This window comes from Pelobates fuscus, chromosome 6 (genome assembly GCF_036172605.1).
Source record: "Pelobates fuscus isolate aPelFus1 chromosome 6, aPelFus1.pri, whole genome shotgun sequence".
NCBI lineage: Eukaryota > Metazoa > Chordata > Amphibia > Anura > Pelobatidae > Pelobates > Pelobates fuscus.
In genome coordinates this window covers 143,597,239-143,622,699 of record NC_086322.1, presented here as the reverse complement: position 1 = coordinate 143,622,699, position 25,461 = coordinate 143,597,239, and the positions used below count along the sequence as shown (strand labels likewise).

At 44.7% G+C, this 25,461-nt stretch overlaps 1 protein-coding gene across 1 annotated transcript in view; it reads left to right on the top strand.

Moving 5' to 3' along the window:
* ARHGEF38 (Rho guanine nucleotide exchange factor 38) overlaps positions 1–25,461 on the top strand; it is a 92,311-nt gene that overhangs the window by 53,412 nt on the left and 13,438 nt on the right. Inside the window, exons 6-10 of the mRNA XM_063458386.1 lie at positions 2,364–2,563; positions 3,587–3,720; positions 4,378–4,482; positions 5,046–5,168; positions 15,984–16,304. Of these exons, the coding sequence (XP_063314456.1) occupies positions 2,364–2,563; positions 3,587–3,720; positions 4,378–4,482; positions 5,046–5,168; positions 15,984–16,304 (883 nt within the window). The remainder of the gene's footprint in view (positions 1–2,363; positions 2,564–3,586; positions 3,721–4,377; positions 4,483–5,045; positions 5,169–15,983; positions 16,305–25,461) is intronic.

Sequence of the window (25,461 nt, the reverse complement as noted above, 5' to 3'; positions counted from 1 at the left end):
CAGCCATTGTGACCTGAATGTCGCTAACCAGTATTTAACTCAGTCTCTCACTATTTAGTGAACAAACAACTTACATTTTCACTGGGGATTTTTTCCCATAGAGACATATGTTAACCTTTTGCCTACATTATGACTCACACCCTGGTTTACACAAGATTAATGCGGTGTTTCTTGTGAAGATATATATTGAGACACTCTACAGAAAATCTACTGGCTTTATCTTTTTTATCTACAATTTTTTATGTTTTTTGTTACAAAACTAATTTCCCTGTATGAATGAGGTGTACAATAAATAAAAGAGAGAACACAATCTAGTTATAAAGCAGCGCATAGTTTTAATTAAAGAATTCACTCAGCTTCCTGGTTTTAGTTCAAACAATTCACGTCTAACTATATTCAGAAAAGCACCATCAAGTGTCACTCAGGGTTATTCATTAAACTCAGAATTTTTGCAATTTAAAATTTTAATGGCAAAACCGAGACAAAAATAGCTGAACTGGAAAAATTCTCCAAACCAGCCATAATTTCAACTTGACTATTGGTGCCTGAGTTTTGCCTTTTGGATGTAAGTAGCTAAAATCTTGAGTTGAACTCATAGTCGTTATGCATTCTTCTTCGTTAGGTTTTCCAGTAATTGTATTAGTCTACAGATGTAGATGCAGTGCAGAATATTCCAGAATATAATTCTTTTTTGTTAAACTAATCTTAAAAAACAAGCTTTTCGGGAGGTTCTCCCTTTGTCAAGTCACAAAAACTAAAGTTAAAGGACCACAATAGTGCCAGGAAAACAAACTTGTTTTCCTGGCACTATACTGTAGTATTAATAGATCCCCCCGACCCTCATGGCCCCCCTCCCGCCGGGCTCTAGGGGGAGGAAGGGGTTCAGTTATTACCTTTCTCCAGCGCCGTGCTCCCTCGTCGCTGGGGACTCTCCTCCTCCTTCAGACGTCATCGGCTGAATGCGCATGCACGGCAATTCAGTCAGTCCATAGGAAAGCATTGGTCCTTTAAATATAATAGGCAGCTTTAATATATTGGGAGAACAGGCGAATAGCTCAGCAATAGGCTGGCATACCCTTTATCTTATTTTCTTTCATGGTCTTATATTTTTGTGCTTCCCTGAGAGTGACCTGGCCCTTTAAAAAGTGTGCTTATTTTGAAAGAAATTAAAGTTATATTTGCTTTGTATGTTTGTCCTTTACAAAAGCAAACTGTTGAGCAAATCATTTTGTTTGCCCACTCTTTATATGTGCCACTCCAGTACACTTAGAATTACGGCATTAACAATGAGAAACCTGGACAATACGCTGTATTTGGAGACACCAAGTGGTAGAGATTTGCACTTTTTCCATGAAACAGAACTTCTCCTTTGCTGAAATTATTTGAGAAGTAGTAGTGTCTACTAATAAAATATTAACTTTTTACTGTCTGGAATAAAGCAATAGAACTTTTTTTTTTCTCACGTCAAAGTTACTTAATGATTGACATAAGAGCAGAAATAAAATAATTTTTATTTGATTTGATAAAAAATATCTCTGCACAGCAGAAATAAATTTCATACACCTTTAACAGGTTTGCATTTTTGTAGGTAAATTAAGTGTTTTTTCAACTGACAAGAAATGTATCTGTATATGTTGCACAGCACATAAAAATTAAATAATATTCCGTATTTCACACAATGCGAAACAAATATATCTTCCAGTAAGGGTGTAGGCCCTAGCATATGCCCCCCTCCAAAAACATAAAATATTGCAATTCTCAATAAAATGAAAAGGGGAGACTCCATGAATAGACAATTTCTTCCACTGCCCAATTATTGATGGATTATGTATGTTACATATATTCTCCTCCCTGGGCTGTGGAAGACAGTATTAACATATATGGTAGAAAAGAAGAGATTCCAGGCCTCTCAGTCCTTTGATTATAGGACCAAGGGATGCACGATTCACTGGTCCTGTCCACTGGATCCACAACCTCCGGACCTAAAATAATGACCCTCAACCATAATAGTGGACTAATAGATAAATTACCACCTTGGATGCTTCACATAACGTGACTTTTACTTTATTAGGGACAAAGGGACAGGATGAAAAATCCAGTCTCCTCCAGTCTATAGTCAAGATTGTAACAACCCATAAGGTCCATTTAATATTAAAACAGTCAGTTGTGGTAAATTGATAACCAACTTGCAAAATTAAAAACAAAAACTGTTTAATCTAAACTGTGCTGTTTTTGTCTAAATTGTCCATTTATTGTCCCGATTCTTGTAAATGTACTTTTCTGATTGATTTTGATTACTATTATACACATATGCATGCAAGTAATGCTGTATAACAATGCATTCGTCTCTGTGTGTCTTCCAGAGGAAAACCAAACCTGTTGGATATGGGCTCACTGATGATTAAACCAATTCAAAGGGTGATGAAGTACCCTTTGTTGCTGTGTGAATTGTTGAATTCTACTCCTCCATGTCACCCAGACTACAGGTCACTGCAAGATGCATATGCAGCCATAAGACAGCTTAATGTGAACATTAATGAACTGAAACGACGGAAGGATCTAGGTATTGAAACAGTAAATAATCAGAATTTTGTGTTAACTGAAATATGATAACTAAATACTTAGCTTCTGTTTGAAGAGGATCTGTCTCCTCTGTGTCGTCTGTCTGATATAACTGGTTTACTCACATGAGGCTGAAGGATCCTCCAAGGATGATCTTGTACATGTGCTGAGTACATATAGATCTTCCCAACAGAGTTGGAATTTTAATGAAACTATATGTGGAAATCTTAGGTCATTGCTTACATTTCTAGATGGTGGAGTGCTCGCCTTTTTAACAGCAGAATTTACGCTTGCCACTTAACCCTATATAAACCCTGGATCCATTGCCATGTTCTACACCAAAAGCAACCATTCAAAAAGGTCTATCTCCACTGATGCTGTTAACCAGTGACAGAAAACAGAACAATATGCAGATCTAGGTTTAGGGAATACATAATCTGACAACACAATGCAAATCATGGGTGATGTCAGAAATCCTATTAGAGCATAATAAGCATGTCTGAGTGATCTACTGTGCCATATAATGGAGCAATTCCCAAGAAAGCCCAAAAATCTACAGCTTACACTGTATATAGTTAAAAAACAAAAAAAAGTTACCATGCACTACATAAGTTAGTTTTTATCACAAAAAATACATCATACAACGTTAATAGTGGTATAAACACTACATTGATACACACTTACAACAATCAGTTAGGCAAGTCGAAATCATGGTTGTGCTGGTGAGTTATCTCCCATAAAGGGGTTAACCACAATCAAGTCTGTATGGACAGTAATGACTGCACTATAAGTCACTGCATCAAAGCATAACCAAAATCCAGCTTCACATTTCTGTATCTTGTCCATTCCAACGTCTGCAGCCAATAGTTTCTATTTCAGCTCTGCGCTTTGATTACTAATTGATTAATGATTATCTGTGAAACTCAGGCAGAGCTTTGAGAGGGATGTCAATATAACATTACAGATAGGTTTTGCCCTTTTCACATCAATCTGGTGATATCTCATGCCTTTTGATATCTTTCAGTATTGAAGTACAGGAGGGCAGATGAAGAAGAATCTTTAAAAGATAAGCTCTCCAAACTAAGTATTCACTCCATCAGCAAGAAATCCAAGAGAGTGACCAGCCACTTGAAGATACTGACTCGTGGTGGTGAACAGGTACAGTCACCTTAAGTATACTAATCCTGCCGTACCCTTATCTTTCAATGTAACAAATGCCCTCTGAAAGTTATACAGACTTATCTAAACTAAATTGATTTAATTATGTTTTTCATAACTTAATAAGAAAAGTACATTTCACATCTAACTTTAGAATCAACCATTGCTGTTAACATTGATTAATGTTTTTTTTTCCGATATCTAATTAAATGTACAGGAAAAGTTAAGTGGATAAGACTCATGTTGTTGCTTTAAGAAGAGCAGTGCAATAATAATTTAATAGTGCATTGCACTATATACTCTTTATAGGATTCGGCCAGTTAAAATGATAAGTCAAGCATGGACCTTTGCTTTGTGCATTGCTTGATGCTCTCAGCTCTCCCACTTGTTTCCTTGCACGTATTTATATAAAGTAGTCTCCATTATATAGTGAATTTTTGCCTAACTATTACAAATTATATTTTTCAAGTTACTTTCTAATGAACAAACCACTTTGAATGTGCACTTTACTGTACATTGAAATTATACTTTAATATCAGCCAGGTCTAGAATACGGTGTGAAACAGGTGAAACTGCATGCATACAGATTAAATATGTTTCACCTAACAAATGTGTTACGGACTTCGCGCTTCGCTAATGTCTTGAAGCATATTATAGGTGAAAGACCAAATATTTAACAAGGAGGAAAAGATATTCCGAAGCCTTGAGAAGACTGTGAGACTTTGTGTTAAGAATTTATCGTACACCTTTCAATACATGCAGGTGAGTATTTCAAGAATAAAGCTGCTTCTTTGAGTTAAGCCCACGGCTGGTCCTAGCGACAACAAAGTTTTATATCTGCGATTTGAAATCTTGTTAAAAATATACGCCTTTATTGGCATAATAGACTGTAAGCTCGTTTTTTTTTTTTAGCATGGTTCTCTTCAACCTATTGTTCTTGTTAGTTTTCTTGTAATTGTCCTATTTATAGTTAAATCCCCCCTCTCATAATATTGTAAAGCGCTACGGAATCTGTTGGCGCTATATCAATGGCGATGATAATAATAATAATAATAATGCCAACCTTTAATACAGGCTAGCTCATGCATGAAAATGTGTTGTAACTTCTAAATCAGTAAAGCCTACCATTCATTTTTGAATTAGAAATCTGTTTATTTTTTCATTTCTCTGGTTTATAAACCTTATAAAAAGACAAATAAGAGGATAAATATGTGTTAATTGTTTCCTAGAATTAAACATTTATTGTACATATACACAGGTATATATGTTTTTGTTCATCATGCTCTGTACAAGTGGTCAGCACTTTTTCCTCTTTCTCCTCTTAGGATGCGATACCCTTGACTGCACTTGGTGTTACAGAATTGCAGGATATTTTGCAAGATGACCCAGAGGAAAGCAATGGAGGTCTGCCCATGCAAGAGAGAGAGGGAGCACAATGTGAACATTATGTAAGTCTATGAAATGTACAAGCTGGTCAGTGGTGGCTGGTGACATTTTAAGATGGTGAAGTGCCAGGTTCCTCCTCCAGACTTGTACTCCTCCCTATACAGTACAGAGATACTCCTACAATACAGAGCGCAGAGCATAATACAGAGATGACTATTCAATAAAACAAGCTGGTACAACATAAGATATCTATATTATACATAGAACTGAGTGCAATACAAAGATAACCATACCACAAACAGAGATGAGAAAAAATAGAGATATAATGTACTGAGTTGGGCACATTAAATATACCTATACAATACGCAGATCTGGGTAGACTACAGAGATACCCATGCAACAGGTAGAGCTGAGTAAAATACAGAGAAATTACACACAGAACTGGGCACAATAAGGAGATGACATAAATATCCCATTCAGTGGGGATCACTGTGATGGATTATACCGATATCCCCAGGGCCGGCGCTAACATTAAGGCGAATAAGGCATTCGCCTAGGGCGCCGGCCTCTGGGGGGCGCCCACCGTGAGGTTTCCTGGTGGGCTGCCTGGGGCTGGTGTGCTGGGCGAACGGCTTCTTAGCCACCCCCCAGCGCAGTCATTCAGCTGCTGGGCTCTCTCTGCAGCCACTTGCCTGCTCGGGAGAGGGGTATGCTGTAACCCCAGCACCCGAGCAGAGCACTCAGCTTCCAGCAGGCAGGGGAAGCCGGGACATGACTTGGTATCCCGGCTGCCCCCTGCCTGTGAACACCGGAAGCACTCTGAGGGGAGCAGGAAGCAGCATGTGCTCACAGTGCACGGCTCTCCTGCTCCCCCCACCAGGAACAGCACCAGCTACCTGCAGGATGGACCCCTCTGCTCCATTCACAGCACTTATGAATGGTAGATCTGAAGGTAGGGGGAACTGATTATGTGTATGAGTGTATGATGGTAAATTAGTCTGTGTTTATTGAATTGCTGTGTTTTTGTGTGTAAATAAAGTGTGACTATATGTAAAGTGGTGTGAGTTTGTGCTTGAGTGACAGTGTGTGCGTTAGTGAGAGTGTGTAACTGAAATTGTGTGTGCATGTCAGTGACAGTGTGTGTGTGTGATACTGTGTGTTAGTGACTGTAAATTACATTGTGCATGTCAGTGAGAGTGTGTAAGTGACACTGTGTATGTCAGTGAGTGTGTGTGTGTCAGTGAAGCTGTGTGTATGTCAGTGATAGTGTGTGAGTGTCACTGTGTGTGTGTTAGTGACATTGTGTATGTCAGTGAATGTGTAACTGACACTATGTCAGTGAGTGTGTGTTAGTGAAAGTGTGTGAGTGACACTGTGTATGTCAGTGTTTGTGTGTTAGTGAAAGTGTGTGAGTGACACTGTGTATGTCAGTGTTTGTGTGTTTAACTGGCACTGTATGTCAGTGAGTGTGTAAGCGACACTATGTATGTCAGTGAAAGTGTGTTAGTGAAAATGTGTATGTATGTCAGAGTGTGTGACAGTGTGTGTGCTAGTGTGTGACCATGTAATTAGATACTTATATGTTAAATTATATTTAAAATATATGTTAATAGAATTCTATATTAAACCGAAAAAATGTTAGTAGTAACATAAATTAAATCTCAATATTATTACAAATGAAACAGCACCACATGCATTGAAAAAGAGTGTGTGGATATATTTATTAGGCGGTATGTGTCTATTGATCTATGCATTCGGCAGTATGGGTGTATGAATGTATTTATTAGGCGGTGTGTGTGTGTGTGAGGATTTATGTAATGTGCATATGGTTGATTGTATGTAATAGGCAGTCTGTGTGGATGGATGTATTAGGCAGTGTGTTTATATGTATGCATATACTGGATGAGTGTTTTTACGCAGTGTGTTCATTACAATTCAGAATTTAGTAAATAAACCTGTGAGAGAATGCAGTTGCCTTCATGAGGGGGCGGCAAAATGGATTGCTGCCTAGGGCGTCAAGAATCCTTGCACCGGCCCTGGATATCCCCACACAGCACATGTTTCTGTTTAATGCTCCAACTCTCTCTATTTTCCTATCTCTCTCAGCTCTCCCTTGCATGGTTTCATCTTCACTAGTGCACCTTCTATGATAACTTGAGCTTTCAATAACTATTGTTGTTATTATAAAAACATGTCAGCTACTCCGCTAGCACTCAGCACACAGTGTGGACATGGTTGAAGTATCAAGATACTAATAGAGTCCAACTATGTCAGCTACTGCTGACTCACTATTAGCTTTCAGCACACAGTGTACACAGGGTGAAAGCGTCAGGATACTAATAGACCCCTATTACATTTACAGTTGGCAATATAATTAATCTGTAGTGGTAATATGGAGCCAAGAAGTAGCTTAAAGAATAAATAATTATTACAGATTAAAACCAACTGAAATCAGAATTAGAACAGTTCTCAGAGTCACAGCCCTAGTCCTGATGTTTGAAGCTTCACAACTTTTCAACTAGCCACAGCATGAGTGCTCAGGTCTCAGCTGTAGAGTGACTGAATACTTTAAAGAAGAAGGAAAAAAAACATAGTGCTTCCAAATTACTACAAATATTTTCCCCACTTAAAAAAACTGCTGGGGCGCTGCCACAATTGCTATGGATGAGCCTTAACTGAAGCTGGTATTATGGTGACATACAGGGTTATTTACAAAAGTGAGAATTTAAAGTGATTTACATCAAAGTTAATTTCAAATTTAAGGTCAGAGTAGCTGACCTGAAAGTATAGCTGACTTAGAGAATGTTTCCAGTCTGGCTATTTGAAATGCACTTTGAATTCTTACCTTAGTGAATAACCCTGACGGAATCAGTCTGACAGGTCCAGGTTTCTAATTTAGGCCTCAATTTAATACGTTTTCCAAATGATTCAAAACTGTGATAAAAACTTTCCAAATGATTTATCTACAGAAGTCAATATTAAAGTCTATGGAAATGTTGTAGATAAACCATTTGAAAAGTGTTTATGATAGCATTGAATCATTTGAAAAGCTTGTAGTATTGTCCTAATCCTTTATTCTGTGTTGTAGCAAGAGTTTGTTTATTGGGACCCATTTTAATTTGGTGTTGATTTGGCCTGTTGATATAGTCACATAAGTAATGACTTCTATTCCTATTAATTGGTACCTTTATCACAAATAAAATGCTAAATAGCCAATGTAGAAAACAACCCTGTTTAGAAACAAACCTCTCAGCTCAAGTTTGTTTAAGTGAAAAGCATACAAAATGGAATATTGAAGTGCAGTCATATTAAACATTGGTAAAATGAATCCTTAATGAGACCACTATTGCCCAGAATAAAGGCAAAATAATAAATAGCAGTGGATAAAACCGCAAATACGTTATGTGCAAAATTCCATTAATAAGGCTTTTTTTTATGAAAACCTTTATATGAATAGAATAAAAAACATCTTAAACCACATACCTTTTAAACATAATAAGGAAAGATTAATTAAAAGGTAGACTGGATTTCCAATAGGTGTCCTTCTGAATGAATGAGAGCAATTAAAAGAGAAATGCAGAAAGAACAGTGACTGCAATTCCAGATGTGTGTGATTAATACTGACCTATGCATGCCCTCAGATTTATATGCATATTCTAATTTAATGAACATAGAGCTAAGATTAGAGAACTTGAAAAAATAATTCCAATGGCTAAGGAATCAGAGACTTTCTAAGATTAGAAATATTGTGTGTATTTTATGACTTGGGAGTGGAATGGTGAGATGCATACCTTAGTCCAGAGTTCTAAATGTTAAAGGGACACCATAGTCACCAAGACAACATTAGTTTAATGAAGCAGTTTTGATGTATAGATCACTGCAATGTAGGAGTTAAATGACTTTGTTTATACAGCCCTAATCACACCTCCCTGCATGTGACTTGCAAAGCCTTCCTAAACACATACTGTAAAGAGACACCTAATGTTTAAACTTCCTTTGTTGCAAATTCTGTTTAATTTAGAATTTCTTGTCTTCTGCTCTGTTACTAGCAATGAAACAGTCAATTGAAGTGCTCCAGTGCACAGTTGTGATGTCTAAATAACATATACAATGAGAGAAAAGAGAAAATTGTGTTTATTATTACTATGTTATTTCAGTATGAGATTTTGCTCTAGGATGTGCATGGGCAAAAAATTCGGTTCGGTTCGGGACTTCGGCAATTCAGGACTTCGCCACTTCGGTTCGGCACTTCCGAAATTCGGGACTTCGGTTCGGCACTTCCGAAATTCAGGAATTCGCCACTTAGGTTCGGGGCTTCGGCAATTCGGAATTCGCCACTTCGGCAATTCCCTAACCCTACCCCTACAACTTAGGAGTAGGGTTAGAGTTAAGGGTAGGGTTAAGTTAGGGGTAGGGTTAAGGTTGGGGTTAGGTTAGGGGTTAGTGCTAGATTTTTGTCATAATTTCCTTAATTTTGCCTCCCTCTCCTGTTTTGCCACTTTTTACAGAAATTTTAGTTTTTCTAAGGATTTTATGTTATTTTCTATTAATTTTTGGTTTATCTGTTTTTGAATTTCCACGATGGCTTCAAGGTTGAGAGCGTATGGTTCTTGCTTATTCACTCTTGGCTCCCTATGGGTCTCGGACCGGAAGTGATGATTTCCCTTCCGATTTCGTCAGGACCTGATGCTGATGGCCATCAGCTGTATGTGGGATATTTAAAGCGGCACTGTCACGTCGAACTTACCTTTCTTTAATCAATTCCTCTTCTCTCTCTCTGTCAGGATCTGTTCTTGATTTCCTGTCAGCTCTAGTTGTCTTTAAAACATAATACAAAGGGGGGCGGAGCCTGGCAGCCATCCTGAACGGACGCGATCTCAGCCAGCTCCCGAAAGCACGAAACAATCTGCCATCAATCCCTTTACCCGAGCCCCATCCAGCCCCACAAACTGACTCCTGTAGCAGGATACAGCATACTGCACCGACCGATGCCGTTTTTCCAGGCTCCCAAACAACCCAGACAACGGCGGAAACTTGCGGCCCACAGCACACCGCCGCACCTCAACTTTGAGGCCTACCTCGACGGAAGCTACCCGGAGCACTCCCCCTACGAACAGAGCTCTGACACACTCACCATGGGCCGTCGCTCACTAAAGCAAGCAGCGGGCACCAGCTTACAGGTCAGAGACATCGGGGACATGCTACTCCGACCCAGGCAGACAGACTTGGCAAACACCACACGCCAGCCCAATGCTCATCCGACCCCAGAAAAGGCGGGAGGCGAGCCGCTACCCACAACGGCCCTCCAGATTGAGCGAACACAACAACCTGAATCTAAGGACGACACAGCCCCCACTACCAAAGGGGACCTAAAAGCTCTGCTAAAAGACATACAGAAATTGCTGGCAGCAGACGTCGCACTAGTGAGAGCCGACATCCAGCAGGTTACAGAAAGGGTCAGAGTTGCCGAGGACGATATTACCAGCGTCCAAGACACGGTAGGCACCCTACAAAACTCAATACAACAACTCCAAACGGAACAACATGTTTTGGCCGCCCAGTTAATGTCAATGGAGGATAGACAGCGCCGGACGCACATTAAGGTTAGGGGGGTCCCCGCCACAGTCCAAACTGAAGAGCTACCACGCTACACACAGCGCCTGCTCTCTACTATCCTGCCACAGGCCACTGCAAGAAAAATCACCCTGGATGGCATCTACCGCGTGACAAGCGCAGTCCGGATCTCCCCCAATACACCCAGAGATGTCATTCTGCGCTGCTTAACAGTCCACGATAAAATACAAATTATGACTGCACTAAAAGGAAAAACGCCATTAAACTTTGAGGGTGCCCAACTACTATTTTTTCAGGACATTACAAGAGCCTCTTTACTAAGGCGCAAAACATTCGGTCCCATTACCACCACACTCCGCAAAGCTGCAATAGCATACAGATGGGGGAACACAGGTTCACTGCTGGTCCACCATCAAGGGACTACCCACACCCTCACCTCACCAGCTGGGGCACCGGAGTTCCTGCGCGCACTGGGAATACAACCCTCACGGAAGCACGCAATGTCGACAGGACACTCAGAAGACGGGGACCCCGAAGAAGGACCCTCTCTAGATTCACCGGCACGAGACCAGCAGGCTTTAAACACATGAACTTCCAAAACGGCTCTTGCAAGCCTTTGCCACAATAACCACTGCGGCCCAAAAGGCCAAGTATTATGTTGCTGAGTTATATTTTTGTTATCTATAATTTTGTTATCCATATTTACAACTGTTTACGTACTGAATTTCCTTTGATAACTGCTCTTATATATGTCTCACAAGCTTTCTGACACAAGCACTGCACAGACCCCAATGGGGACTTATATATGTGACAGGGGTGAACTAATGACCCCCCCATTTACCATTGAGAGGGAGGCTTTCGCAATTCAGCAACCTCCGCCCTCCCCCCCCCCCATCACCCCAAGGGTTAGGGGTTAAAATTGGAAGCCACACCATATACCGCACACGTAGGAGTAATACTCACACCTGACAATCCAATGTTCATGTTCATGACATATACTCCATGACAGTGCACTTATGGGCCTCCAACCGCATCCACCTGAACAAACCTGACACACACGCAATTAAGCTCACAAGTCACACATATCTACAAAACTGGAAATTACGAGCAACCACACAACCTCACACTTGGAGTATCTCAGGGGTTAATACAACAACTATCTAACTCGTTCCCATCTCACCCACCCCGGGTATGTCGCCTCACATGTTACTGTCATATAATATACGCTGAGAAATTACCTGTTATTAACACATTGGCTGTTAAAATTTTGTAGAACAAAATGTTGCACTTTTGTACTAATATTTTCTGCTGATATGCCTAACAAGGCACAAAAATAAAGAATTAAAAAAAACAAACAAATAAAACATAATACAAAGTAGAGACTATTTATTGTTGTCTAATGGAGGTTTCCTACGCCTGACCAGCTTTGACCAGCGGAGGAGCAAAGTGTGCTTCATTTCCGATGGTCAGAGCAATTTTCCCACAATTCTCACCTTTGATCCATGATCTTGCGATGCTTGCTGTCAGTATTCCTGAACGTCACATAGACAGAACGCCGGGGAAACTACCGAATTTCGTCCTAATAGAATGAGAACAGTTTCTCCATTCATGGAAATGCCCCCTGACCCCCACCCGAGCGGCGGGTGGGGGCAACAGCTCCCCTGTTCAGTTTGATAGCCCCGACTCACGCGGCACGCGGATTTCAAGCCAACCAATTAGAGTGCTGTGACAGGTAAATTAAGAGACCTCAAATACAAAAAGATAAGTCCTGCGCTCACTCCCATCACTCCTGGGCAACAGCAATGACCACAGTACATCATCATCAACTCCAATACATGTATTAAAAACCAAAGCAAAATAAATTTAGAGATTTACCTGCCAGAGCACTCTGATTGGTTGGCTTAAACCAACCAATAAGAGCGCTCTGAACCTAATTGCAGGGCGTGGGAAGGCTTTATAAGCCTTTCCCTGCCCTGCAGAGCTCAGTCTTGGTTAATTTTTTTTTGCCACTTTATTTTGCGCTCGGGTTTTTTATTTTATTTTTAAAGTCAGACGGTTATTATGGACTTTTATTTGGCCTTTTGTGGGCTGAAAAAACAAGATTTTAGAAAAAAGAAGACATCAAATGATAAGTTATTTTTTATTTACAGGAATTTAGTTTTATCATGCCTTCTCACGATTTTTAGGGTGAGGGGGGTAGGTAGAGGTTTAATATTTTTTTTGGGTGGAGGGTTGACTAGGGGCTTGGGGACCCCTAGTCACCTGGGGGGGGCTAACATTTTCATTTAGGGCCCACACCTGCCGCTCATGGGTGGGGGCCGGGGGGAGGGCAATAGGTCCCCCCCCCCTATTGTTATTTCGGGCCTTAGGGCCTCCACCCGCCGCTCAGGCGTGGGGATTAGGGGGAGGAAAATAGGCCCCTCCCCCTTATTGATATTTAGTGCCCCCACCTGCTGCTCAGGGGTGGGGGCTGGGAGGGAGGACAATAGGTCCCCCCCTTATTGTTATTTAGGGCCCCCATCCACTGCTCAGGGGTGGAGGTTTCTGGGGTCTTATGGAGGCTTCCTACGCCTGACCAGCTATGACCAGCGGAGTAGCAAAGTGTGCTTCATTTCTGATGGTCAGAGCAAATTTCCCACAATTCTCACCTTTGATCCATGATCTTGCGATGCTTCCTGTCAGTGTTCCCAAACGTCCTGTCATTTAGACAGAACGTCGGCAAAACGACCGAATTTTGTCCTAACAGAATGAGAACAGTTTCTCCATTTGTGTTAGGACGCAATTCGGGACTTTGTTTGGATCGGAATTTCATTTGCTTAGTAGATAACTCCCTAATTCCCACATTATCAGGGAGCTATCTACCAAAAGGCTGAAAGACCTAAATTGGTCTTTCAGACAAATTTACTAATACTAAGTAAAGGTTGCTTAGTATTAGTAAATTCTACCCCTACTTGCTGTATTGTGAGTAAGGGTATGTCTACTAAACAGTGAGCCACTATTCACTGTTAAAAAACAAAAAATAAACAAAAAACCCTAGTGTCCCTCCTCCCGAGCCCCCACCTGTGCCGCGCGAGTAGGGGCCCTAAGTAACAATAAGGGGGGACCTGTTGTTCCCCCACAGCCCCGCCTATGAGCGGCAGGTGGGGGCATTAAATAACAATAAGGGGGGGACCTATTGTCCTCCCCCCTGAGCGGTGGGTTGGGGCCCTAAATAAAAATGGGGGGGGGCCTATTGTCCTCCCCCCGGCCCCCACCTCTGAGAGGCGGGTAGGGGCCCTAAATAACAAAAAGAGGGGCACCTATTGTCCTGCCCCCGGCCCCCACCCATGAGAAGTGGGTGGGGGCTCTAAATGAAAATGTGAGGGGGGGCTATTGTCCTCTCTCCCCGGCACCCACCCCTGAGTGGCAGGTGGGGACCCTAAATAAAAATGGGGGGGACCTATTGTCCTCCTTTCGGCCTCCACCCCTGAGTGGCGGGTGGGGGTCCTAAATAACAATAAGGGGGGACCTCTTGTCCTCCCCATCAGCCCCCACACATGAGCGGCGGGTGGGGACCCTAAATAAAAATGGGGGGGACCTATTGTCCTCCGCCCCGGCTCCCACCCCTTAGCGGCAGGTGCCGTGTGGGCCCTAAATAACAATAAGGCGGGGGACCTATTGTCCTCCCCCCTCAGCCCCTTCCCATGAGCGGCGGGTGGGGACCCTAAATAACAATAAGGGGGGACCTATTGTCTTCCCCCCGGCCCCCACCCCTGAGTGGTGGGTGGGGGCCCTAAATAACAATAGGGGAGGCACCAATTATCCTCTCTCCCGGCCCCTCACCCATGAGCAGCAGGTGGGGCCCTAAATGAAAATGTTAACCCCCCCCAGGTGACTAAGGGTCCCCAAACCCCCCCACCCAAAAAAATAATAAACCCCTACCTACCCCCCTCACTCTAAAAATCGTGAAAAGAAACAATAAAACTAAATCCCTGTAAATAAAAAATAACTTACCATTTGATGTCTTCTTTTTTCTAAAATCTTTTTTCAGCCCCAAAAAAGGCCAAACAAAAGTCCATACTACCCGTCGGACTTTGAAAATAAAATAAAAAAACCAAACGCCCAAAAGAAATATGACGAAAAAAATGTAACCCAATGCTAAAAAATAATAAATTTTCACCCGTGGAGGGCATGGAGCAGACTGACTTATAAAGCCTTCCCACGCCCTGCAATTAGTCTCAGAGCGCTCTGATTGGTTGGTTTAAGCCAACCAATCAGAGTGCTGTGACAGGTAAATGAAGATACTGACAGGTAAGTCTCTAAATTTACCTGTCCCAGCACTCTAGTTTGTTGGCTTGAAATCCGCATGCCCCATGAGTTGGGGCTATTAAACTGAACAGGGGACCTGTTGCCCCCACCTGCCGCTTGGGTGGGGGTTGGGGTTCATTTCCACAAATGCAGAAACATTTATCATTCTATTAGGATGATATTCGGTAGTTTCCCCTGCGTTCTGTCTAAGTGACAGGATGTTTGGGAATACTGACAGGAAGCATCGCGAGATCACGGATCAAAGGTGAGAATTGTGGGAAAATTGTTCTGACCACAGGAAAAGAAGCACACTTTGCTCCTCCGCAAGTCAAAGCTGGTCAGGCGTAGGAAACCTCCATTAGACAAAGTAGTCCCTACTTTGTCTTATGTTTTAAAGAAAACTAGAGCAGACAGGAAGAAATGAAGAACAGACCCTGACAGAGGGACAGAAGAGGAATATATTAAAGAAAGGTAAGTTTGGCATGGCAGTGCCACTTTAAGCAGCAATGACACCCTTTAGACACCCTTGAGAAAGGCAGCAGGAGTGTTGTCAAAACGTTGGGGGGATCGTGTTTTGTGCCATTCGGCTTGTTTATTGGTGGTAATTATAGTCATATATGTACCTTGTTTTTTGTCGCTTTATTCATTGCTTGTTCGTTTATGTATCTTTTGTGGTATAACCAATAAAGGATTTCAAAGTAATTCATACTTGTTAGTATATTTAATGTGCACCCTTATCTTGTTGTATACATGCAGTTGTTTGATATCCATGAGTGCAGAATATTTTTGTGTAATTTTTTTAAACTAAAAGATCAAAAAGTTAAACAAGAGACAGCCTACTTTGCTCAGATTTACCATGGGTGCTAATATTAGTGGAGTGTACTGTCTGTAATAGTTATATTATGTAATTATACTACTATAAATATAGCTTGACTAAAGTCTGGCATTACAATCTGCTTTTTAATTGAATGCCTCTGGTGTTTATTATTTTTCTTTTCTTTTTTCCTGTACTGCAGATAAATGAACTGGAACGTCTTGTTTACACACCACTGAGCGCCTTGCATGCCATGTTCCCCGTGCCCCAGAAGCTGATACAGAAACGTTACGATAAACTTTTGGATTATCACAGTTGCCTTCAGAAAGCAGGAGAAGCTCAACTTGATCAGACGCGCAGGGACTACGAGGCCCTTAATGCTCAGCTAGTGGAAGAACTGCAGGTCTTTAATAAGGCGGCGAGGAATATCCTGTCCAATTGCTTGCACTTTTTCTTTACAGTCTTGAAGAATCTTGTGTTAGCAGCCAAGGAGGCATCCTCAAACTGTGCCAACTTATTTCATGTAAGAAAAAAATTACCATACTCCTACATTTACACGCTTTATATGTTTATTTATGCACATATAAAATATTTTACCAGGAAGGATACATTGACATTTCTCTTGTTTTCAAGTATGTCAATTGGAGTAAGATTGATTGTCCATTGATAATGATACAAAGAAATAGAGCATTGAAGGATATTGTAAAAATGTATCGCATGCAATTTTTTTCTGTTTTGAAATCCATGGAAGTACTAATAAAAAGTGCTACTCTATTGCCAATGTTTCACATACTAAAAAAAAAAAATTTAATACAAAATAACCCAATTAGTAACCCATTGTAAAATGTTAGACTGCTGCATAATAATAGCAGTAATGTCACAATTGGTGGTTATCCACTGGCATTTTGGGAGGTGACTTGCCAGGACAGGCATAACATGGGCACCCTTTGTTATGGTTTTATATTTGTTACAATGCCTCCATCCTGTCGTGGCAAAATTTGTGCATTTATGGCAATTGCTGCAAATGCTCCAATCAAATGCAGCGATTGCAGTGATTGTTGTAATGCAATAAAATGCATTTCATAGGGCTTGTCGTAGTCGAGCCTGAAAATGACTCTGCGTTCATTTATTGAACAATGCAGCAATATTGTCAATATTGGAGAGATACAAATGATCTCTGACCAAAAACCTTCAAACAGACAATTTTCAACAAAGTACATGAGGCATTAACAGTCCTCAGGCAATATCGGAAAATAGAAATGTGTATGTTTATTACGTAGTCTTTAAGTCAGAGGTGGCAAATTAACAAGTTATGCATGCATGTCTTAATTAAGCATTTTGAAACTGGGAATTTCCAACTCTAACAGGTAAAGTCATGCAACAGGGCAGGTGGCCATTGTTTTGGACATAAGATAAGAACAACATTCTCTTTGGCAAAATACACAACAAACAGGTCAATTAGAAACAAAGATAATCTGCACATATTCCACACTTCTACCATAGCCTAAGGCCCTCTCCCCATTCATAGCCCACCCAAAAGAACACCTCTCTGGAATGCAGAAAGCTTGGTTTTCTCTTGGAACAGTTAAAAGTTCATGCAGGCATAAGATGGTAAAGTCCAAAACAAGATGTAGTCACGTAAGGAGCAATATTGCACTCACAGGATGCATTAGAAAAACGTTTCCCGGGGCGTGGTTTGGCCGTGAATGAAGATGGCCGCGTAAAGGACAAGCTCCGACCCACTTAGCAAATAAAGCAGGCTTACCCATCAGCACGGCACGAAAATGGGGCGCACTAAACGCCCTGACGGCTCCCAAACACCCAGGCATCCAGCGACTGCCACACACACGGGCCCCATGGATGGATATCTGGCCCCGGCACCCGCCGAATACCACGAGGCTGCGGGCGCAAGCATGGCCGACTCCCCGGCCTGCTCACCAATACCGGAGACGGCTGCACCCACGCTGGCGGAGATCAGTGCAGACATAAAGGCAATTAAAGCCCTGGCAGCAGCGATGGTCACCAAATCTGACATGCAGACCCTATCTGAGAACCTACACACGGCGATCCGCACAGAGGTAAACTCTATTAAGGCCGAAATCTCCACACAGGCCTCCAGGATACAGGCAGCTGAGGCCTCAGTGCAAGCTGTTGGGGAGAGGGTTGAGGCTTCAAATCTGGCTATACATAGACAAGGCAATATTCTCCTACACCTGAGACGCCAAACTGAAGATCTTGATAACAGGGGACGCAGATCAAACATTAGGGTCCGCGGCCTACCAGAACCCGAAGGGGCGGAGGCCGTGGAAGCAACACTACAGACGCTGTTCTGCGACATACTGGGCCCAGAAGCGCCAGACTCCATAATGTTTGACAGGGCGCATAGGGCTAACAGAGCACGCACGTCTGATAACACACCGAGAGACATTATATGTTGCCTACACTCCTATAAGCTGAAGGAGAAAATAATGAACAAAGCCCGCGCAAGGCCCACCTGGCGTTTCAATGGCGCAGAAGTTGCCCTCTATCAGGACCTATCTCCCCTCACGCTTGAGGCTCGTAGGGCCCTGGGACCCATCACAGCGCTACTCAGAGATAGGGGGATCCCATACAAATGGGGTTTCCCCTTTATGCTATTGGCCAGACACCATGACGACTGGTTCCCGCTACGTTGGCCAGAAGAGGTGCCCAGGTTCCTACAGCGCCTCAACCTCCCGCCTACAGAAGTCACCGACTGGATCCTGGGGCCACTAGACCAGAGGCAGGGAATTCACACCCCGAACTTGCAGCGAAGACGACGAGACGTCACACCTAGGTGCCCACAGGCCCGCAGGCAACTGATGCCCACGGACCCGGAGGAATAAAGTTCTGCTCCCCACTTATATCCACCAAGCAAGGAAGACCGACCAGGACACACCAACATACCACGGCCCGCTGACAACCACAGATGACAACGCCATCCCGTGTACATCAGATGCCAGATAAGTACTGTTTACGCATACACATGTAAGGGGTCTTATCCATGACCGGGTGTTACAACACTCTTCTAACACGCCCTTGGGTAAGGGAGGCTACCCCAAGTTGATTGGGGAGGGGGGCCTGACGGGGGGGACGCACCGTTTGGCCTACCTGTGGGTTGGGGTACTTGCAGGGAATATCCCACATATGCACGTAGGACACAAACTATGTCGCCATACGGGACTGTTGAAATGCTGTATACACGTGCACATATATGGAGACTTACGCATGGCCGGGTGTTGCCACACATTCCTAACACGCCCCTGGGGAAGGGAGGCTGCTCTAAGTTGCTTGGGAGGGGGGCCTGAGGGGGATGGGATGCACCACCTAGCTTGCCCGCGGGGTGGGACTCTTGCAAGACATGCCCCACTTGTGCACGCGGAACTGGGTCGCTTCATGAGACTGTTGGTTACTCACGGGACGCTCAAGCACTTGATATATTGTGGTTTTACTGATGCTACAAAAGTGATTTGGTCTAGTCATATTAATAACTTACCACTGCCTAAAGCACTATAAGAGGGACGGATAGAGGGAGGTGGAGAACGAATGGGGGATTTCTATGTGTATGTAGATCTTATTTCGTTGATACTGATATGCCGGGCTATAATGGGTGAGATAGCTTTATGGGTGGGAGAATGGCGGGGATGCTATAGAGCCCTAGGGCTACGAAGGGGATAGGGGTCACGCAGTGAGCTTAACTGGGACTACACCTATGAATACGCTAATAGCACCAGATTTCTAGGGCTGGGGAGGTGCGGGGGGGTCGGGCTGGGAGGGGGGGCGGTTGGTTTCTGAATAATACTAAGGTGTGATGTCATATGTTTACTATGTAGCATTGTTTGTTCCTTGCACTGTACGATAGGAACCAATTGAGACATTCACCCATGGCGGACAAACGCACACATACCCATGCCACCTGACACCTCCCCCCCCCCCTCCCCCACGGACGGCCAGCTCCGCTTCCTGTCCCCAGAATAGGGGACCAGGGACGGAGCCCGCTGTGGGAGACGGGGAGACTCTGATCGAACTCCCTGCGCGGCCAGCCCGGCCAGACACGACCCACGATTCGAACTACCTTAAGACAGCAATGGGCTACCCGCCCCGACATAGGGTAGGACCAGCAGCCACTAGCACCGTCTATCCCTACAGTTGTTGACCCATACCCCCATACTACGTGACCGTACTAATTGATATTTTCACAAGTATTGGCCATTGAATTCAAATTAGGAACACGTGGGACACGGACACTCCTCTGAGAGTACACACACTACTACACCACTGGACACTGTGCCTCTACTACCGACCGGACAGTGACACTGGACTTCTTCGGCCACACCGCCACCCCGACATACACCTGTGTAGACCACATTACTAGGGAACGGTACGGTCTTGTAATCCACCCAGCTACACAGGACACCCTCGTGTTGAGGGGATAACTCTAATTCTTATTGACATCGTAACACTGAGCACTTACACCAGGGGCCTCCTGGGACGGGCTGAACTGGGAGTGGGCCGAGCCGCCCCCCAACTCGTGGGACTTGTAACTTAAGAAGGTTCTACCTTTCCTCTTCTTTAACTGCACTTGTATCCTTCTTCCCCATCCATCCCACCCCCCCCCCCCCCTCTCCCACCGGCAGTGAGCGTGCGCGAGGGCCACTGGACCCAGAACACCTGAACACGACCGCGGTGACACCAGCGACTTCGCCCGCACTATCCCAATGGCGTACACAGCAGCGCCTCTACATGTCCTCACGCAGAACTGCAGAGGCCTTAACTCGCCTGAGAAGCGCGCACACCTCCTACGAGAACTTCATCGCAAACGGATCTCGGTAGCAATGTTACAAGAAACGCATCTCAAATCCTCGGATACCCATAGACTGAAAGACAGAGATTACCCAATCAACTACCACAGCACTCATCCCGAAGCCCGCAAGGTAGGAGTTGCGGTATTGTTGGCCGCTAATCTGGCCTTCACTTTGCTGGACCAAAAGACAGACCCCAACGGTAGGTTTCTCTTTATCAAAGGCATGATTACGGGGAAGACATACACCTTTGCCTCTATCTATGCGCCAAACGCAAAACCTATGTTCTTGTGCAAAACATTCCGCCAACTGGCAGCATTTACGGAAGGCTCCCTCATTATAGGGGGGGACTTTAACGCACCACTTGACCCGTTGCTGGACTCCTCGACAGGACACAGTAGTATCCCACAAACCGCGATTAGGGCCATCAAGAAAACCATGCGGGACTCGAGATTGGTGGATGCGTGGCGGACCATTCATCCAACAACCCGAGATTTTACACACTACTCAGCCATACATAGAAGATACTCTCGCATTGATTATGTTCTTATCCAACAAGAAGGCCTCCAATACCTACAGTCGGCTACAATCGCGCCTACACCGTGGTCGGACCACAGTGCAGTGTCCGTGAAGCTTGACTCCCCGCTGTTCAGGCCCACCAAGACGGAGTGGAGACTAAATGAGTCGCTCCTATCGGACCCAGGTGTGCTGGCTGACCTGACAGAACACCTCACTAATTACTTCAGGGAAAACGACACGGAAGAGGTATCAAAAGTGACGCTATGGGAGGCACATAAGAGTGTACTTCGAGGTCACCTCATTAGGATTGCTTCCCGTAAGAAGAGGGAATCGCAGCGACGTATGCTGGAGCTCATCGACCAAATCTCCCGACTGGAAACACAACACAAACGATCACAACTCGAAGAACACTATCGCCCACTTTTGGATGCTCGCCGACAACTGGCGGACCTGGTTGCCAGCACACACCATAGGGTGACACAACGATCCAAGGCCTTCTTCTACATCCACGCGAATAAGGGTGGGAGACTCCTGGCCCGCATGATCCGGCCCCAAGCAGGTCCATGAACTTCGGAAGACTGATGGCACACTTACTCAATTCCCCGAAGCAATTGCCACTGAATTCTGTAACTACTACAGACAATTGTACAATTCCACACCATCACTCCCCGACGCCCACGGAACGAACCTACAAGACGCAACATGGCGTTACCTACAAGGTTTCCAACCTGACGCTCTAACACCAGAAGAAGCGGAACTGCTGGAGGCCCCGATCACCACGGAAGAGGTACAGGCGGCGATTAAGGCAGCGAAGAGAGGGAAAGCTCCGGGACCGGACGGACTCTCGGCGGGATATTACAAATCATTCAGGGACATTCTCGCGCCACATCTAATGGCAGCCCTCAATCGACTCCAGCAGGGAGACACGTTTCGTCAGGAGACGTTGGCAGCCACCATCACGGTAATTCCTAAACCTGGCAAAAACCCCGAAAACTGCAGCAGTTACCGGCCGATCTCGCTTCTCAATGCGGATGTGAAACTCTTCACCAAGATCATTGCCACCAGACTACAACAGTATGTACCACGCTTGATACACCCGGACCAAACGGGTTTCGTTCCGGGACGGGAAGCCAGAGATTGCACGCTCCGGGCGTTTTCCATACAAGCATTAGCCCTTAGGGAGAAACCGGGCCTACTAATGCTCTCCACGGATGCCGAAAAGGCTTTTGACCGGGTAAACTGGAGCTTCATGATGGCGACACTACGAAAAGTGGGACTAGGAAGAGGGATGATGGCTTGGATAGAAGCGCTCTATACAGATCCCTGCGCTAAAGTACGGGTGAATGGCGCGCTTACGGACACCTTCACCATCCACAACGGTACGCGACAGGGTTGCCCATTATCGCCACTCTTGTTTGCCATCTCGCTGGAACCGTTCTTGGATAGGGTGAGGCATACCCCGGAGATCAGAGGGTTTCGGCATGGGACCCAGGAACATAAGGTAGCTGCATACGCAGACGACATGCTCTTCTTCGTGAATGACCCAGCTGATTCCCTGCCGGCCTTGATGCGAGAATTCGATGCGTATGGCCGGTTATCGGGACTGAAGCTCAATCTAACTAAATGCGAAATATTAGATGTCTCGACCCCGACGAACGTAGGAGAGCAAATTCAGCTTGAGTACCCCTTTCATTGGTGTCAGGACCAGATGCGATACCTGGGTATCTGGATACCCAGAAACCCGAAAGAAATGTATGCCAAGAATTACATCCCCCTTTTGCGCACAATACTAAACGACCTCAAAAGCTGGAACTACGACCACATCTCCTGGCAGGGACGTATATCGGTAATAAAGATGAACATTCTCCCGCGGCTACTTTACTATTTTCACACCATCCCCTGGCACATCCCGACAGGATTTTTTACATCTCTTAAGTCAGCGGTGATACAATACGTCTGGAAGGGAGAAAGGGCTCGACTCAGCTTTGACAAGTTATGCCTACCCAAGAATTGGGGAGGCCTGGCTTTGCCAGATATTCGCAAATACTTTCATGCCACGGTACTGCAGCGGATCAGGGATTGGCATGTGGCACCTGACACCAAATTGTGGGTGGCGTTGAATAGAGAGGGCATAAACAAAGCCCTCCACAGACTCACGTGGCATACTTCGGCGGACGTACCGTCAATGCTGGGCGCTGAATCACCCGTCGCTCAAACGTTGAAGACATGGTCTCACCTGAGACGAAACCAACGTATCTCCCCACAGCCGAGCCCCCTGATACCGATCACCTACAATTCGGAAATAGGCGGAGGACTTCCCCGTTCTTCCTGGCCAGTTGAAGGAAATGGAGACTTTATCCCGATATCCGAGGTCCTCAGTAATGCGGGAATACGGAACCTTCGGGAATGGAGTGGGATACCACATCCGACACTAATGCATAGATTTCATTATGCGCAACTACGACATTTTTACTACAACCTCCCCAACAGGGTAGCGGTACATAGGGAACAAACGTGGTTTGAACGCTCCTGCATGACCGGCTCAGCTGCCGATGGCAGTGTCTCAGTCATATATCAACAGCTGATAACGGGAGAACGCTCAAGGAACACGGCGTTCAAGAGAAGATGGGAAGAGCTGACGGATAGGACGTTTACTGACACACAATGGGAACAGATATTGATTTTGCAGCACAAGAGCTCCATCAGTACCAACTACCAGGAGGTCAACTTCAAGCTGCTTTCCCACTGGTACAGGACTCCATCCCTACTACATAGAATATTCCCGGGATCTTCAGACACATGTTGGAGATGCGAAACCCACACAGGCACAATAAGACACATCTGGTGGGAATGCGCGCGGATTAAGCCGTTTTGGGAGGATATACAACGGGAGATGAGGATCATCCTGGGAGATCTACCTGACTTTACCATAGAAATGGCCCTACTCCATCACACCGAAAGCTCAATAGCCCAATACAAGAGATCGATAGTTCGACACCTACTAAATGCGGCCAAAGCATCCATACCCGCTAAATGGAAGCAAACACAACCACCGACTGTGACGGACTGGCTTCAGAGGGTAGAGGACATACACACGGCCGAGGCGCGATATGCAGAACTGCTAGGAAGGAGCACCAAGCATGTCGATGCCTGGACCCCGTGGTATGTATACCTCTCACGACCGGGAGCAGGGAGACCATGAAACACACCATTTTACACGGTCCTGGAGTGCCCGGGCGTGCGCTGACGTATGGTGCCACATCTAAACCCAACCCCCCCCTCCCCCCCCCACATCTACCTCCCCACCCCCACCCCCACCCCTCTTTTTCTCCTTTCAACAACATACAAGGGTTTTTACTCATCCCCACGCGACCTATTTCTGGGACACAGTGGCGGCGGCTCGGACTGCCCCGGGGAGGCCAGATCGGGAGTACCTGACTGTGAGGATGCGTGAGCTATAGGCGAACTATGCAGTAGATCCCAGGGAGGCGCTCCAGTGCCATCACCAAAAACTGACTACAGGGACGACTAGGGAACTGACCGAACTGAGCAATGACTCCACAGTATGACACACTAGACCGACGAGAGGAAGGGAACATAACATACGCCCTACGACACTCCAAGGCACCTCATCAGGCGTCTGACTGACGGACTACTGAAGTAGACAGACGCACCCAAACCACTCCTGTAACACGGGTGACTACTGGAGGTTTCAACTCCAGGGGACCCCAGACTAGGATGCGGACTTGGGGGTGACACCCTTAGTGGTGCATTGTATGTGCTTGGAAATCACAATCTCACCTGCTACACAATGTACTTAGCTCATCAATAAATACCTACATGTCTTCGACACCGCTCCCACTTGGGATTGCGCAGGGGCCCTCAGCCATATATGTCGCATCTAATCATGACTGTGACTATAGCTACTACCTACTCTCCCGGCTATTAGATTTATAAACCGGGTCACCTGGAGGTGCCACGGAACGGGGGCCCTGAGATATCCCATTGTTTAGCTTTAATTGAGTGGTTATTGATGTTACTGGAACTGTTTTAGCTTTTAAAGATGCATCTATCTATATTCGTTTGATTGTTTACTCTGCTCATATTGCCTACGCTTTATTGGTTGTTTAACAGCCATATGACGCTTGCTGCATATCAGATGATGAGAAGATAATAATGCTTACTTTTGATGTTAATTTACGAACTGACTTACCGTATATACACTGTTGTGGTGTATGACTATGTGTGTTTCTGTACTCACCTGTTCGTCATAATAAAGAATTTACAAAAAAAAAAAAAAAGAAAAGAAAAACGTTTCCCATGGAAGCTCTCACTTTTGCT